Consider the following 15,436-nt stretch of genomic DNA (forward strand, 5'->3'; position numbering starts at 1 on the left):
CTTTTATACCTCTTATGTTTCTGAATATAGATAACCTAATATTTAGAGTGTATGTTTCAAAGGTGATATGAGTTTGTTTTGTGAATACAGATAGGACTATCTTTTAACCTAGAGCCAAATAATTGTGTCCAGATTTAGAAGTTAGCTTAAGGCTGGTATTATTGAAGACTGTAGAAATTCACTTCACTGCCTTCTGGTTAATGTAAACTTGATGTATCTTCCTTTTATCCTTCTGGTTCTCAGTTTGCAAATTCCTCTCTGCCCGTGACTTTGGAGAACGATGGGGAAGCTACTGTAAGATGTGCAGTTACTGTTCACAGACATCCCCTAATTTGGTAGAAAATCGACTGGAGGGCAAGTTGGAAGAGTTCTGTTGTGAAGATTGCATGACCAAATTTACTGTTCTGTTTTATCAGGTAAGTATGATATAGCTCTTTGACTTTCTGAAGTTGGTACAGTTATTTTCTATTTAAAATATATTCAGATTATGTGAAGAGAAATTGGTTGTTCAGAACTAGGTAAATAAATAAATTATGGGCTGTGGGCTCCTAAAACAAAATTCAGTTGACTACAAACATGAAATCTTTGGGGTCAAGAAGATAGGATTTTTGGAGATTTAATTGTTGTTTGGGGAACTGTTCCTTTTATTTTTTGCTTTCTTGTAAGGCACACGGATCTTATTTATAACTTTTAGTTCTTTGTAGTTGAAATTTTACACAGTTATGTTGCCTTAAGTGGCTCTCTCATTCAGAAGTGGTTCTGAGGAACTTGAAGTGAGCCTTTGCTCTCACTTCATGAGTTAAATGACTCTGACCTCCCTACCCTTCATCTACCTTCTTTTTTTAAAATTACTTTTTTGAAAGCCTAACAACAAAAGCTGCAATTTAACCACTAATACATGTCTGATGCTTCATAAATATTATTTCATTTAATTTTCACCACATTCCTTGGTGGCTCAGATGGTAAAAGAATGTGCCTACAGTGTAGGAGATGTAAGTTTGATCCCTGGGTCAGGAAGATCCCTGGAGAAGGAAATGGCTACCCACTCCAGTTTTCTTGCCTGGAGAATCCCATGGACAGAAGAGCCTGGTGGGCTATAGCCCATCAGGTTGCAAAGAGTTGGACACGACTAAGTGACTAACACTTTCACAATCCTAAGAGATAAGGTATAGTATTGCTATTGTTAGGTTGTTCTGGTATTGCCTGTTTATAAATAAGGAAAAAGAGTTAGGTCCAGGGAGGTTATGTAATGTTCCCATCAAGAATCTGGTAGGAGAGGAACAGCACCTGTAACACTCCAGTAAAATCACCTGTTTACTTGTCTAGCTACCTAAAATATAGTTTTCTTTGAGAGAAGGTATGTCGTTTTCATAATTATATGACTAGGACCTATCTCAATGCTCAAGACGAAGGAAACCTAGTTAGATATTTTTTGAATGAATCAAAGTCTTTATGACTACAAAGCCCATATTCTTTCTTTTTTTTTTTAACTTATTTTATATTGGAGTATAGCTGATTAACAATGATGTATCAGTCCAGGTGCACAGCAGAGTGACCATAGCCCATATTCTTTATACTGCAGTAGGCTGCCTCTTGGAGAAGGCAGTGGCACCCCACTCCAGTACTCTTGCCTGCAAAATCCCATGGGCGGAGGAGCCTGGTAGGCTGCAGTCCATGGGGTTGCTGAGCGTCGGCACGACTGAGCGACTTCACTTTCACTTTTCACTTTCATCCATTGGAGAAGGCAATGGCAACCCACTCCAGTGTTCTTGCCTGGAGAATCCCAGGGACAGGGGAGCCTGGTGGGCTGCCGTCTGTGGGGTCGCACAGAGTCAGACACGACTGACGTGACTTAGCAGCAGCAGCAGGCTGCCTCTTAACCTTAAAAAAAAAAAAGCCAAAAAAGCCTATCTTTTGATTCCTTCACCAGTAATTTTGAAAACAGGAGATCAATTTTTATATCCTCTCAGTTGAGGGCATCTATATAAAATGAATAGTGTATATATTTTTGACTACAATATCTTGAGGTAGGAACCTTACATTTTGTGATCTCAACTGACTCATACATTCTGTTTTCATAGTTCCTTCTAGTTTTATGATTAGTGTTATGTTTTCATTATTTTATAGTTTTCAGCCTATCCTGTTTCACATTTCTTTCTCAGATGGCCAAGTGTGATGGTTGTAAACGGCAGGGAAAGCTAAGTGAGTCCATAAAATGGCGAGGAAACATCAAACATTTCTGTAACCTATTTTGTGTCTTGGAGTTTTGTCATCGTCAGCAAATTATGAATGACCCTTTTTCACAAAATAAAGGTAAAATTAAACTTGGTTAATGGGATCTTTCTGTCAGTGCTAAGTTACTGTCAGCACTCAAAGTTGTAAATAATATAATAAAATTTCACTGCATTCAGATAGCCTAAATTTACTTAAATTTTCCTTTAAGAATCCTTAAAGATTGCCCTAGTGGGCAAATTAATCTTGATGCTTTTTGTTTTCAAAATCAAACATACCAAGGAATCAATAAATACATAAGCAATAATTTTCTAGGAAAATTAGATTTGTTTGCTTTTGATTGAATTTATCTGTATATAAATAACTTACACTAAGTGATATGTTGCTATTCAGTTAATAAAGCAGAAATAAAAATAGAAATCAGGGCAAACAAAGGAAGAGGATATGTTAATATAGTGGCTGTTACTGGTATGAGATTTGATTCAGAGCTCGCTTGTAGCCAAGGGAAAAAGAACAACACATTAATTATATCAGAAAAAATAAAGTAGACCAGTTCTTCATGGGTAGCAAAGTTTTTCCTGGCTAAGAATAAAATAATTTTGCAAGTAGGACAGCTAATGTGGTCAAAATATCCAGATGAATAGAAATGTGGCATGTTCTGAAAGTAGCTCTCTGAAGTAGCACTTCTCTGAGTTAGGCTAAAAACATTTGATGTTATGTTCTCTTATCAAAGCCTGGAGTGCTCCTGAATTGACACGATTCACATGCTCTGGCTTTATGGTCTAGCCTTTGTCTACTTTTGCAATCTTATTAATCATCACCTTGACCACATATGCCTTGTGCTAATCTTTTGTGTTATCATCCATTCCCTAAGACCAGTCCGGGTAATGGTGGAATTTTCATTCTATAATGTGGGTTAACAAAATCAGTGTTCTTATGTGGATGAAGAGCTACGTCACCAACTTATTTATAAAAATTATCAGGTTAAATTTTCATTTGAATCAAGCTTTCGGTGTAGAAATTTTAACATTCACTAATGGAAAAGTCCAGTCAATCCTGAAGCCGATAACTGTATTTTTATGCATTAAGTATTTGAAGTTTCTAATTTTAGAGAATTAGGCACCCTTTAAGTCCCAGTGAACACTAAACAGGATCACCCAACCCAACATTCAGTTCAGTTCAGTTCAGTTCAGTTGCTCAATCGTGTCCAACTCTTTGCGACCCCATGGACTGCAGCACACCAGGCCTCCCTGTCCATCACCAACACCCAGAGTTTACTCAGACTCATGTCCATTGAGCCGGTTATGCTATCCAACCATCTCATCCTGTCGTCCCCTTCTCCTCCCGCCTACAATCTTTTCCAGCATCAGGGTGTTTTCAAATGAGTCAGTTCTTCGCATCAGGTGGCCACAGTATTGGAGTTTCAGTTTCAACATCAGTTCTTTCAATGAATATTCAGGACTGATTTCCTTTAGGATGGACTGGTTGGATCTCCTGCCCGTCCAAGGGACTCTCCTCTCAAGAGTCTTCTCCAACACCACAGTTCAAAAGCATCAATTCTTCGGTGCTCAGCTTTCTTTATAGTCCGACTATCATATCCATATATGACCACTGGAAAAACCATAGCCTTGACTAGACGGACCTTTGTTGACAAAGTAATGTCTGTGCTTTTTAATATGCTGTCTAGGTTGGTCATAACTTTTCCTTCAGGGAATAAGCGTCTTTTAATTTCATGGCTGCGGTCACCATCCGCAGTGATTTTGGAGCCCCCCAAAATAAAGTCTGCTGCTGTTTGCATTGTCTCCCCATCTATTTGCCATGAAGTGATGGGACCTGATGCCATGATCTTACTTTTTTGAATGTTGAGCTTTAAGCCAACTTTTTTACTTTCCTCTTTCACTTTCATCAACAGGCTCTTTAGTTCTTCTTTGCTTTCTGCCATAAAGGTGGTGTCATCTGCATATCTAAGGTTATTAATGTTTCTGCCGGCAGTCTTGATTCCAGCTTGTGCTTCATCCAGCCCAGCCTTTCACATGATGTACTCTGCATATATGTTAAATAAGCAGGGTGACAGTATACAGCCTTGACGTACTCCTTTTCCTATTTGGAACCAGTCTGTTGTTCCATGTCCAGTTCTAACTGTTGCTTCCTGACCTGCATACAGATTTCTTAAGAGTTTTTTCACAGTTTGTGGTGATCCACACAGTCAAAGGCTTTGGCATAGTCAATAAAGCAGAAATAGATATTTTTCTGGAACTCTTTTGCTTTTTCGATGATCCAGTGGATGTTGGCATTTTGATCTCTGGCTCCTCTGCCTTTTCTAAAACCAGCTTGAACATCTGCAGGTTCATGGTTCACGTATTGTTGAAGCCTGGCTTGGAGAATTTTGAGGATTACTTTACTAGCATGTGAGATAAGTGCAATTGTGCGGTAGTTTGAGCATTCTTTGGTATTGCCTTTCTTTGGGAAACCCAACGTTATGCAGTTATATATTTGTATTGCCTTGAAACTTAGTTGTTAAATAGAGTTTTTTTAATGTGTGCATGTGATCCTTTTGTCTTACCTTTTTGTTTATTTTAATCAGTAAATATTTCTAAGGCACACATTGCTTCAGTGGCGCTCCCTGCTGCAAGGACAAATACAACACCAGTTATAACCAATGTGGTGTCATTGGCAAAAATATCTCCTGCCCAGCCCACAGGGAGTGGTGTTTTAAAAGGTATGACGTGAAGTAAAGGCATTTGGGTAAACTGTAGAGGTTTTTTCCTAGTGTAAATAGCACTTACTGGTAATACTCACATGTACATTTATATGAAGAAACATGCCCCTCTGTCCGTGAGGGAAGTGGGTAGCAAGCAGGGTGGCGTGCATAGAGAAGGAAGTGGTATGTATAATTTATTTTTTAAGGAATCCCAATGATTTAATATAGCTGCCTTTAACATCAGAGATTCTAACACAGTATGTTGGGATTGGGGCCCAGGAATCCCTTGCCTTTACCAAGCACCCCAGGTGATATTGATGCCAAATTTCCCTGTACTATTTTTTGAGAAATTCTGGACTAGACTCTAGACCACCTTAGAGAGAGGAAAGTAACCTCTTGGTTTCAGTGTTTACTTGTGTATATTCTAGGGATAATAATGTATGTTTTAATTTATAACAGGTGCAGTTGTTACTAAAGAGGCAACAAAGATCATTGAAAATGTAAGTTTTATTAATTATCTTCCTGATTAATGTTCCTTGGGTTTAGTTTCATTTTGATATATAGCTTCTAATGTATGTCTGAGTATATTTCTATTTGCTACTTAGTTGTTTTAAAAAGTGGAGTAATATACTATGTACTAATTTTTGTTTTTGAATTTTAAAGTTAGATCGTTAATAAGAATGCATTTCTGACTTGTTTTACTGTTTGTCTTCTGGTTCCTTAGTTTCTTTAAATACTTGTTAATTCCATCTGGCTGCTTATTTTTCTCTTACTACTTTCAAGTATTTTTCTTTAAGACTAGAAGGTTCTGGAAAAGTTCACTGTATTGTTTTATGCATCTTTGGATTATGTGAAGCTGAAAATAGTGCAAAGTAAAATAATATTTAAATTCTTTATTGTGAAACTTCCCAAAATTTAAAAAAAAAATTTAAAGAAATGCGTAATTTCAAATCGCGCACCTGAGAGAGTTGCGGACTATGTCACTGTCTTACGTCAGCATCACTTTAGCAGGAAAACAAAATTCCTATCATCCTTTATCAATATCACACAAAACTTAATGTGTCAGATCTTGGGTTAATGTTTTCGTTACTGTGTTGCTTTCTTAATATTTGCTCTTGATACAATTAAAAGTCTTAAAAAATGTCAGATAACAGTGTGATTCAGGTTCATTAAGTGGTAGTGCTGTACTAAAAAGTGTGCCCCAAATTCAATAAATTTGGAGAAGTTAGATGTGATAAAACTCTGTGAAGAAGGCTAGACCATTGCTATGATATCTCATGCTGTTAATTTAGGAGAGTGCACCCTGCAGGGTCTTAGAGATAATGTTCAAAAAACCCCAAAGTGGTTTTAGAGCAGATACACCCTTTAGTTCACGAAATTATCTTGTAACCAGGCAAGGATGATGGAATAAATTGAAAAAGTCCTGGCAACACAGGTGTAAGATCAATGCTTCCATAATGTGCCCCTAAGGCCGAGCCCTCATCTGTGCTAAGACATGAAGTATGTTTGATGGTTTGAAAGGAGGTGACACTGAGACAAAAAGGTTCACTACAAGTCACGGCTGGCTTCTCAAGTTTAAAGCCCACCAAGGTTTTAAGAATATAAAAATGAGCAGGCAAGCTATATCTGCTAGCGCTGAAGTTATCAAAACATTTCAGCTTTCAGTCAGTCAGTCAGTTTAGTCGCTCAGTCGTGTCCGACTCTGCGACCCCATGGACTGCAGCATGCCAGGCTTCCCTGTCCATCACCAACTCCCAGAGTTTACTCAGACTCATGTCCATTGAGTTGGTGATGCCATCCAACCATCTCACCCTCTGTCGTCCCCTTCTCCTCTTGCCTTCAATCTTTCCCAGCATCAGTGTCTTTTCCAATGAGTCAGTTCTTTGCATCAGGTGGCCAGACTATTGGCGTTTCAGCTTCAGCATCAGTCCTTCCAATGAATATTCAGGACTGATTTCCTTTAGGATGGACTGTTTATTTCAGCTTTACCAGAATTTAAAGAGTCTTTAACTTGGAAGACAACATAACATCTGCTAATAAAGAAGCTTTTAAAATGGCAAAGAAGGTAAATTTGTGCAAGGTTGTTGAAAGGGATGTTGAGATTTTGCTTGGGTTTTTTCCCAGGGATTAATAAAGGAGGACTTGCTAGAATTAGAAAAACAAAGGTAATAGGAAGAGGGCCCCAGCAATTAGCCTGGGTCTTCAGCGCATCAACTAGCAATGAAGCGACTGGCATAGACTTTTGACCATATTTCAGCAACAGTTGCTGGTTTTGAAGATGATCCATATGTGGATTGCACTTCCATGGTGGTGAAGTGAATGATGGACAAGTGTCTTTGCATATGAAGAAATCCTCAGTGGGGAAAAAAAGAGAGACAACCCAAACCATGTTAGATTCATTAGCTTCATTCTTTAGCAGAAGTCTTCCAGGAAATCAGACCAGCCTTCACCATAATGTGGAGAGAGAGTTTATCCTACTTAATTTGATATCTCTTAACTCCCTAACCTTTTATTAAGGTTGTTGGAAGAGGATAATGATAACACTAATTATTTTTAGGCAGTATACCACATTAGTTAATGAACTGTCATTAAGTTAATTTCATATTTATATGTATATTATGTATTGTACTTTAAATTATTTTAAAATTACATGATTAATAAATCACTGTTATAGAATTAATAATTTTATGAACTGCTTAATTATATAATGAATTATTAATGTATTGTGCCTTAAATTAATGTGTATTGTTATGAAATAAGTATTGTTATGTATTATGTTATATATTATGAAAATATTCTATATTATAAGTTTATATTCTGTGATAATGCATCCTTCCTCTATATGTATGGGACAATTAGTCTTAAATTATGTTGGTTTTGAATTATTCAGGAGCATCTCTCTCATATTAAATGTGACTGCCCTACATATGTTTTCCCTATATGTAGTACTTCTGTAATTCGACCAGTCATTTAAACTGTCTTACAGAATAGTTCTGATTAATATTTTCAGTTTAGTCTATAAAAAGTATAATAATAAATAATGTAGTATTTTTATGATTTTAAAAAAAGAAAACCAGACTGTTTTAGAATCTTTTTCTTTGTTTCCTGGATTCCTTCAGGTTATTTAAGTGGTCCTAAATTTGGGGGAAAGGTGAGGTACTGGGAAGTGCAAAGAAGAAAACATCCTGCAAATGTCAGCAAACTTCTATAAAGGTCTAGAGAGTAAATTAGACTTTGCAGGCCATGCAGTCTCTGTTGCAACTCCTTACTTCTGCCACTGTAGTGCAGAAGTAGCCATCGACAATACCTGAGTGAGTGAGTGGCTCTGTTCTAGTAAAACTTTAAAACACAAATGATGGGCCGATGAACCAAGCTTTGCCAACTCCGTGTTCTACAGTATTCCCTCCATCCATAATTAACCATTGATAGATTTGGCTTATTTGCTCACACTTTTTTCTTTTCTTACCCTCCCTGTTTAAAAAATGAATCACTGCCCCCAGTCCTTTTTCACATCCCTAGAGGCAGCTACTGTTGCGAATTCGGTGTGTGTCCTTTCAGACCGTTTTTAATCTTTCACGTTCATATATACACATGGAAAATAATTTATTTTTTAAAATATCCATCTGATTGTTAATAGATTCGGTACATTTCTGCTGCTGCTGCTGATAATATTGTATATTTTGTTGTTCAATTGCTGGGTTGTGGTCTGACTCTTTGCACCCCATGAACTGCAGCATGCCAGGCTCCTCTCTCCTCTGCTATTGCCCAGAGTTTGCTCAAATGCAGGTGCATTGAGTTGGTGATGCTATCTAACCTCTGCTGCCCGCTTCTCCTTTTGCCTTCAATCTTTCTTAGCATCAGTGTCTTTTCCAGTGAGTCGGCTCTTCGCATCAGGTGGTGAAAGTATTGGAGCTTCAGCTTCAGCAAAATTTCTTCCAGTGAATAATCAGGGTTGATTTCCTTTAATATTGACTGGTTTGATCTCCTACATTGCATGTAGATACCACATTTTATTTATCTATTGCCCTGTTGATAAACATATGTTGCTTCACTATCAAAAATCTCTGCTACAGTGAATGAACATTCTCGTATATGTCTTCTTGTGCGTGTGTACAGGTGTCTTTGTCTAGTGTAGACATGGAAGGGTGGAATTTTGAGGACAAAGTGTATTTGCATTTTTAGTTTTCAAATTGCCCTGTTGAGTGGGTGTTCCAGTTTTTATTTCCACCGGCAGTTTATGTTTGTACTCATTTCCTACAGCCTTAGTATCATTTTATGTTTTCAGATTTAAACTTTTTTTTTGCCAGTCTTCCATAATATCTTATTGTTTTATTTTGTATGTCACTGATTACTAGTGAGTTTGCTTATATTTCTGTTTCTGAACATTTGACTTTTCTTTGAATTTCCTGTTTTTAATTATTCCCCGTTTTTGTATTTGTCTTTTTTCTTATGGATTTCTTTATTCTGGATTTGTCTTCCTTTCTACTCATCATTTTTATCAACACAAAAACATGTGGTATTATTTCCTACCTGAAAAAAATCCTTCTTTAATACCATGGCCTTTCAGTTACTATCCCATTTTTCTGCTTTCCATTTTGGAAAAAAATCCTTTAAGGGTGGCCTCTGCTTGTTGCATCATTTTTTTAATCTTGTTTTCCTTCCTTAGCTCACTCTAGTCAGGCTTTTATCTGTACCACTCTGCTGAAATATTTCTTGTCAAGATCTCCATCAGTCTTTATTTTGCCAAATCTAGTAGTCCATTTTCAGTTCTCATTCTCCTCATGCTTTCAGTAACATTTGATACAGTTGATCTCTCTTTCCTTCCTTGAAATACCTTCAACTTCTAGGTCATCATACTTATCCCTTTTGTCAATCTTCACATTTCTTTATAGGGGACTCATACAGTCCTCTGATTTTAAACCACCTGGATGGTAGCTGATTACCAAACTTACTTCTCTTGCCTTGACGTCTGAGCTCTAGGTTCACGTATCCATCCAACTGTCTGCGTGACATCTACTCTTAGATGATGAATTGCCATCTCAGGTAAAGCCGAGTCCTTTTATTTCCTGCACACTTGCTCTGCAGTGTTCCTCACTTCTTATCACTCCTGGGGCTGTCTTAGTCTGAGCCACCACCATCTTTCTTCTGTATTACTGCGCTGACCTCCTGCTTGTCTTTCTCCTTCCATTCTTGCCATTTGCAGTTTTTTCCCTCCACAGTGTTACCAGAATGATCATTTTAAAACACAAATCAGATTGTCACTCTGATGCTTTAAAAACCTTCAACGAAATTCTGAAAAAGAAGAATAAAGAAGGGGAAGAGCTAGTTCCCCAAATTATAACTACAAATTAAAAAAAAAGTTTAAAAAATTTTATTAGCATATTGTTGATGTACAGTGCTGTGGTAGTTTTAGATGTGAAGTGAATCATTTATACAACAGATTTTATAGAGCTACATAGTTGAAACAACAGGAAGCCATGGATAGACAGTTAATAGAAAAGAAGTCCAGAAATAGACCTAAATATATATAAATATATATATTTATATTTATAAATATATAATATATACTATATATATTTAATAAATTTTTTATTTAATAAAAATTTATTTTAAAATTATATATAATTATAAATATTGTAGAAATATTATATATATTATATATAAATCTGGAGAAGGAAATGGCAACCCACTCCAATTTTTTTGCCTAGAGAATCCTGTGGACAGAGGAGCCTGGGGGCTGCTGTCCCTAGGGTTGCACAGAGTCGGACATGACTGAAGCGACTTAGCATGCATGCATGCATGCATAAATATATATTATATATATAATTATATAAAATTATATATATAATATATATGTAAATATATATGTATGTGTATATATATATACACACATACACACGACTTTAGAAATAATAAAGGTGGCCGTTCACATCATTAGGAGAAATCTAGATTATTCAATAAACAGTGTTGTGACAACTGAGTAGACATATGGAAGAAAATACCATAGGATTTCTACCTCCTAAGTTAAACCAAAATGATGCCCAGATGGAGAAAAGTTTCAAGTTTAAAAAATAATGAAAATATTAGGAAAAAGTATAGGAAAGAATTTTAATGCAGAAGTAGGGAAAGTCTCTCTAAATATGTCACAGAACCCAAAAGCCATAAAAGATTTGTGAGGAAAATTCAACTACATTTCAAAGTCAAGACACATGAGAAAAATGAAGAAGTTGCAATTTATGTTGTAGAAGGCTATTTTTTCCCACATGTAAAGAGTTTCTGTGAGTCAGTCAGAAGACCCAGCACCCATTAGGAACATGGGTAAGAGTATGATCCATAATTTTACAGACTTGGAAATAAAAATAGTTCTTAAACATACACAAACATAATTCAGCTTCAAGATTAGAGAAATGCTATTTAGAACTATAGTTTTATCAGATGGCAAAGATAAAAATGCCAATAGCAGTTGGTAAAACTGCTACAGAGGGCAGCTTAGTAAAACCTGTTAAAATTTAAAATGTAAGTACTCTTTTACCCAGGAACTCCAATTTTAAGAATTTACCCTTCAGATATATTGTGCACATGTATGAAATGATGTACAAGGATAACAGTTGCAGTATTGTTTGCAGTAGGAAAAGCCTGTAAACATCCTGGTTGTTTCATCGGTGATCAGGGCTGTTGTGAGTTCATCCTGAGATATTGTATAAATTAGAAAAAAAAAAATAGCCCTAGATAGAGACTCTGAAATGCATCCTCTCCAATCCCACACTTAGTCACATGGCCTGGCAAGTGGAGTCCCTTGCACGCATACACAGCTGCTCTGTTCAGACTGTAGTTAAATATACCATATCCCGTGCAGTGGAATATCATGCAGTTAAAAAGAATGTGGTGGTCTTTATGTACAGACACAAAGCAGTCTTATGTATGTTTTGTGCCTGTACGTTTGTATGGAATACCTCTGAAAGGCAGCCAGTAACGAGACAGCAGTGATTACCTCTGAGGAGAACTGAAAGACTGGGAGAGAATTTTAACAGGGAGAATTATTTTTTTCATTATTTGCTATTTGAATTTTTGGATTTGTCCCATATTATACTGCCCATTAAAAAACATGCATAGAATTAAAAGATAAAGGAAAACCAGGAAAAGGATATGAATAGACAGTTCACAGAAGAGGAAATATAAATAATGCTTAAACATGAAAAATATCTAACCATACTACTATTACATAATTTCTCACTTGTTGAGAAACAGCAAAAAAGTTTGATGATGTTTAACAGTATTGGGAAACAGGCAGGCTCCTTTACATTGTAATATACAGATTTTCATATACTTTGACCCACCAAATAGCACTTACACGACCTTATTCTAGTCAGCACGCCTGGCGGTCCTGCGGATCTGTCTCTTGTTTCAATAGGGTCTAGCTGGAATAGACCCAGGGAAGCCTCTTCTTGCAGCCTCTGACCACCCTCCAACCTCTTTTCCAGTCCTAACCTTCAGAACCATCTTCTCAGCTATCCACCGTCTCCAGGACCAGCCAGCATTGTCTTTATTACCACCAGTCAATCAAGAACTCCCAGATTAATCAGAATTATTCCACCAAGGTGGAGGCCAGCATGAAATACATGGTCAACCTGCATCTGCAGGCTTCCCACACGTACTGCTCTCTGCGCATCCATTTCCACCATAGCACTGTGGCTCTGGAGAATGTGGGCCACTTCTCCTGAGAGTTGGTCTCTTGAAGATACAAACCTGGTGCAGTGGCTGTGCAGAAGCTGTCCCAAGATGAGTGAGGTAGAACCCTAGACCCTGTGGACACTGCTGTGGTCATGGAGAAGAACCTAAACCAAGCCCTTTTGGGTCTTCATACCCTGGTTCTGCCTGTGCAGACCTCCGGCTCTGTGACGTCCTGGAGAATCACTTCACAGATGAGGAGGTGAAACTCAGCAAGAAGTTGGGCATCCACCTGACAGATTGGCTGCCGTTGGGCCGGCAGGTGTCCCTTTGAGGGGTCAACCTCAACTCCAGAAGGGCTCAGAGCCTCTGGCCCAGCTGCCACTTGCATCCTCCAGGTGTCAGGACTTCTGCCTGAACATCTTCCTAAAGCCACTAGGCAGCTTTTTAATGACCCAGGAGCCCTCTCCCAAGCCATGGACCAAATGGAGACAGTAAAGGTTTTGCAGGAAAAGAGAAAAGACCTTAGTCTATAGATATACTAGCACATGCAGAATTAATTTGTATGTAAGGATATTTATTTGTTTATAGTAGCAAAAGATTTGTAACATTTAATGTTCAGCAGCAGGGACTTTTCAAATTACATATAGTGCATTCAGTGTATAAAAGTGTTAACAGGCAGCTTTGTTTAAAGTTATATGAAAATACCTCCAAGATAGTTAGCTAAGTGGCAAAGCAAGGTGCTGACCTTGCTAATAATATGCTACCATGTGTAAAGGCTGAGTGCTGAACAATTGATGCTTTTGAACTGTGGTGCTGGAGAAGACTCTTGAGAGTCCCTTGGACAGCAAGTCAGTCCTAAAGGAAATCAACCCTGAATATTCATTGGAAGGACTGATGTTGAAGCTGAAACTTCAATACTTTGGCCACCTGATATGAAGAGCCTACTTATTGGAAAAGACCCTGATGCTGGGAAAAACTGAGGGCAGGAGAAGGTGGCAGCAGAGGATGAGATGTTGGATGGCATCATCAACTCAATGGTCATGAGTTTGAGCAAACTCCAGGAGATAGTGAAGGATAGGCGAGCCTGGCTTGCTGCAGTCCATGGCGTCACAAAGAGTTGGACAGGACTGAGCAACTGAACAACAACATCATGTGTAATCAGAAGCAACTTAATTATATAGCCCATCTCTAGAAGGATGTATAAGAGACTGAGAACACTGTGTTCAAGACTGAGTTTGGATACATGGCACACAGTTGTAGAAAACTTACTTTTCACGCATATACTTTATGAATGACTACATCATTCAAAATTATTGCATCTAACATCTATTGTGGCTTTCCCTGGTGGCTCAGACAGTAAAGCTCCTGCCTGCAATGCCGGAGACCCACGTTCAATCCCTGGGTTGGGAAGATCCCCTGGAGAAGGAAATGGCAACCCACTCTAGTACTCTTGCCTGGAAAATCTCATGGACAGTGGAGCCTGGTAGGTTACAGTCCATGGGGTCACAAAGAGTTGGACATGACTGAGCGACTTCACTTTATTTTCTTTCAATATCTATTTAAAAAGTAAGTTTAAATAAGTCTTCCCCTTATCTGTGGGGAATATGTTGCAAAACCCTCAGTGGATGCCTGAAACTATGGGTAGTACCAAACCCAATATATACACTAATTTTTTTCCTATACATACACATCTATGATAAAGTTTAATTTATAACTTAGGCAGAGTAAGAGATTAACAACAATAGCAATAACAGAACAGTTATAACAGTATACTATCATGAAAGTTATATGAACGTGGTCTCTGTCTCAAAATACCTTATTGTACTGTATCACCATTGTTGTGGTGATATGAGATGATTGAGGTGAAGTACGTAGGCATTGTGATGAAGTGTTACGCTTTTCCCTTTGCACTTGAAGGATGTACTTTAGGACTTCTCTTGGGCGTATCTGAATTCTCTTTGGCGTATCTGAATTGCTGCTCTTGTGTTTGGGGATGCCATTATCAAATACAATAAGAGTTATGCTGTGCTGTGCTCAGTCACTTCAGTCATGTCTGACTCTGTGACCCCATGGACTGTAGCCCACCAGGCTCCTCTGTCCACAGGATTCTCCAGGCAAGACTGGAAGTGGGTTGCCATGGCCTTCTCCAGAGGATCTTCCTGACCCAGGGATTGAACTTGAGTCTCTTGTGTCTCCTGCATTGTAGGCAGATTCTTTACCCACTGAGCTATCTGGGAACCTAAATACAGTAACAGTTACTTGACCACAAGCACTGTGATACCACGGCAATCGTTTGACATCCTTGATGGCTGAAAGTGGAAAAAATAGTGGAAGTGTTAATTGCTTCAGTCATGTCTGACTATGAGATCCCATGGACTGTAGCCTGCCAGGTTCCTCTGTCCATGGATTGTCCAGGCAAGAATACTGGAGTGCGTAGCCACTCCCTTCTCCAGGTACTCTTCCCAGCCCAGGGTTCAAACCCAGGTCTCCTGCATTGCAGGCGGATTCTTTACTGTCTGAACCACCAGGGCTACGAAACGACTAATGGGCAGGATATGCCGGACAAAGGAATGGTTCACTTCCTCTTCAGGACAGAACGGGACAGCAGGAGATTTTATCGTGCTCCCCAGAATGGTGCACAGTTCCATAACGTAAACTTGTGAATTGTGTATTTCTGGAGTTTTCCATTTAATACTGTATTTTCAGACTGCAGTTGACCATGGGTAACTGAAACTAAGGAAGCAAAACTGCAGACGAGGAGGGACTGCTGTGTACCGTTGGTGGTTTCCCATCACTCTTAAAATACAATCCTAATTTTCTAGCTTTTGTTTT

The 15,436-nt window shown here is 38.2% G+C and overlaps 1 protein-coding gene across 6 annotated transcripts in view; it reads left to right on the forward strand.

Annotated features, from left to right (window-relative positions):
* The window catches only part of ZMYM6 (zinc finger MYM-type containing 6), a 45,799-nt gene that overhangs the window by 24,121 nt on the left and 6,242 nt on the right, over positions 1-15,436 (forward strand). For all 6 annotated transcript variants that reach the window (XM_055586444.1, XM_055586449.1, XM_055586445.1 and 3 more), the window contains 4 exons: positions 244-416; positions 2,163-2,313; positions 4,817-4,951; positions 5,393-5,433. In XM_055586444.1, the coding sequence (XP_055442419.1) occupies positions 244-416; positions 2,163-2,313; positions 4,817-4,951; positions 5,393-5,433 (500 nt within the window). The remainder of the gene's footprint in view (positions 1-243; positions 417-2,162; positions 2,314-4,816; positions 4,952-5,392; positions 5,434-15,436) is intronic.

This window comes from Bubalus kerabau, chromosome 6 (genome assembly GCF_029407905.1).
Source record: "Bubalus kerabau isolate K-KA32 ecotype Philippines breed swamp buffalo chromosome 6, PCC_UOA_SB_1v2, whole genome shotgun sequence".
Taxonomy (NCBI): Eukaryota; Metazoa; Chordata; class Mammalia; order Artiodactyla; family Bovidae; genus Bubalus; species Bubalus kerabau.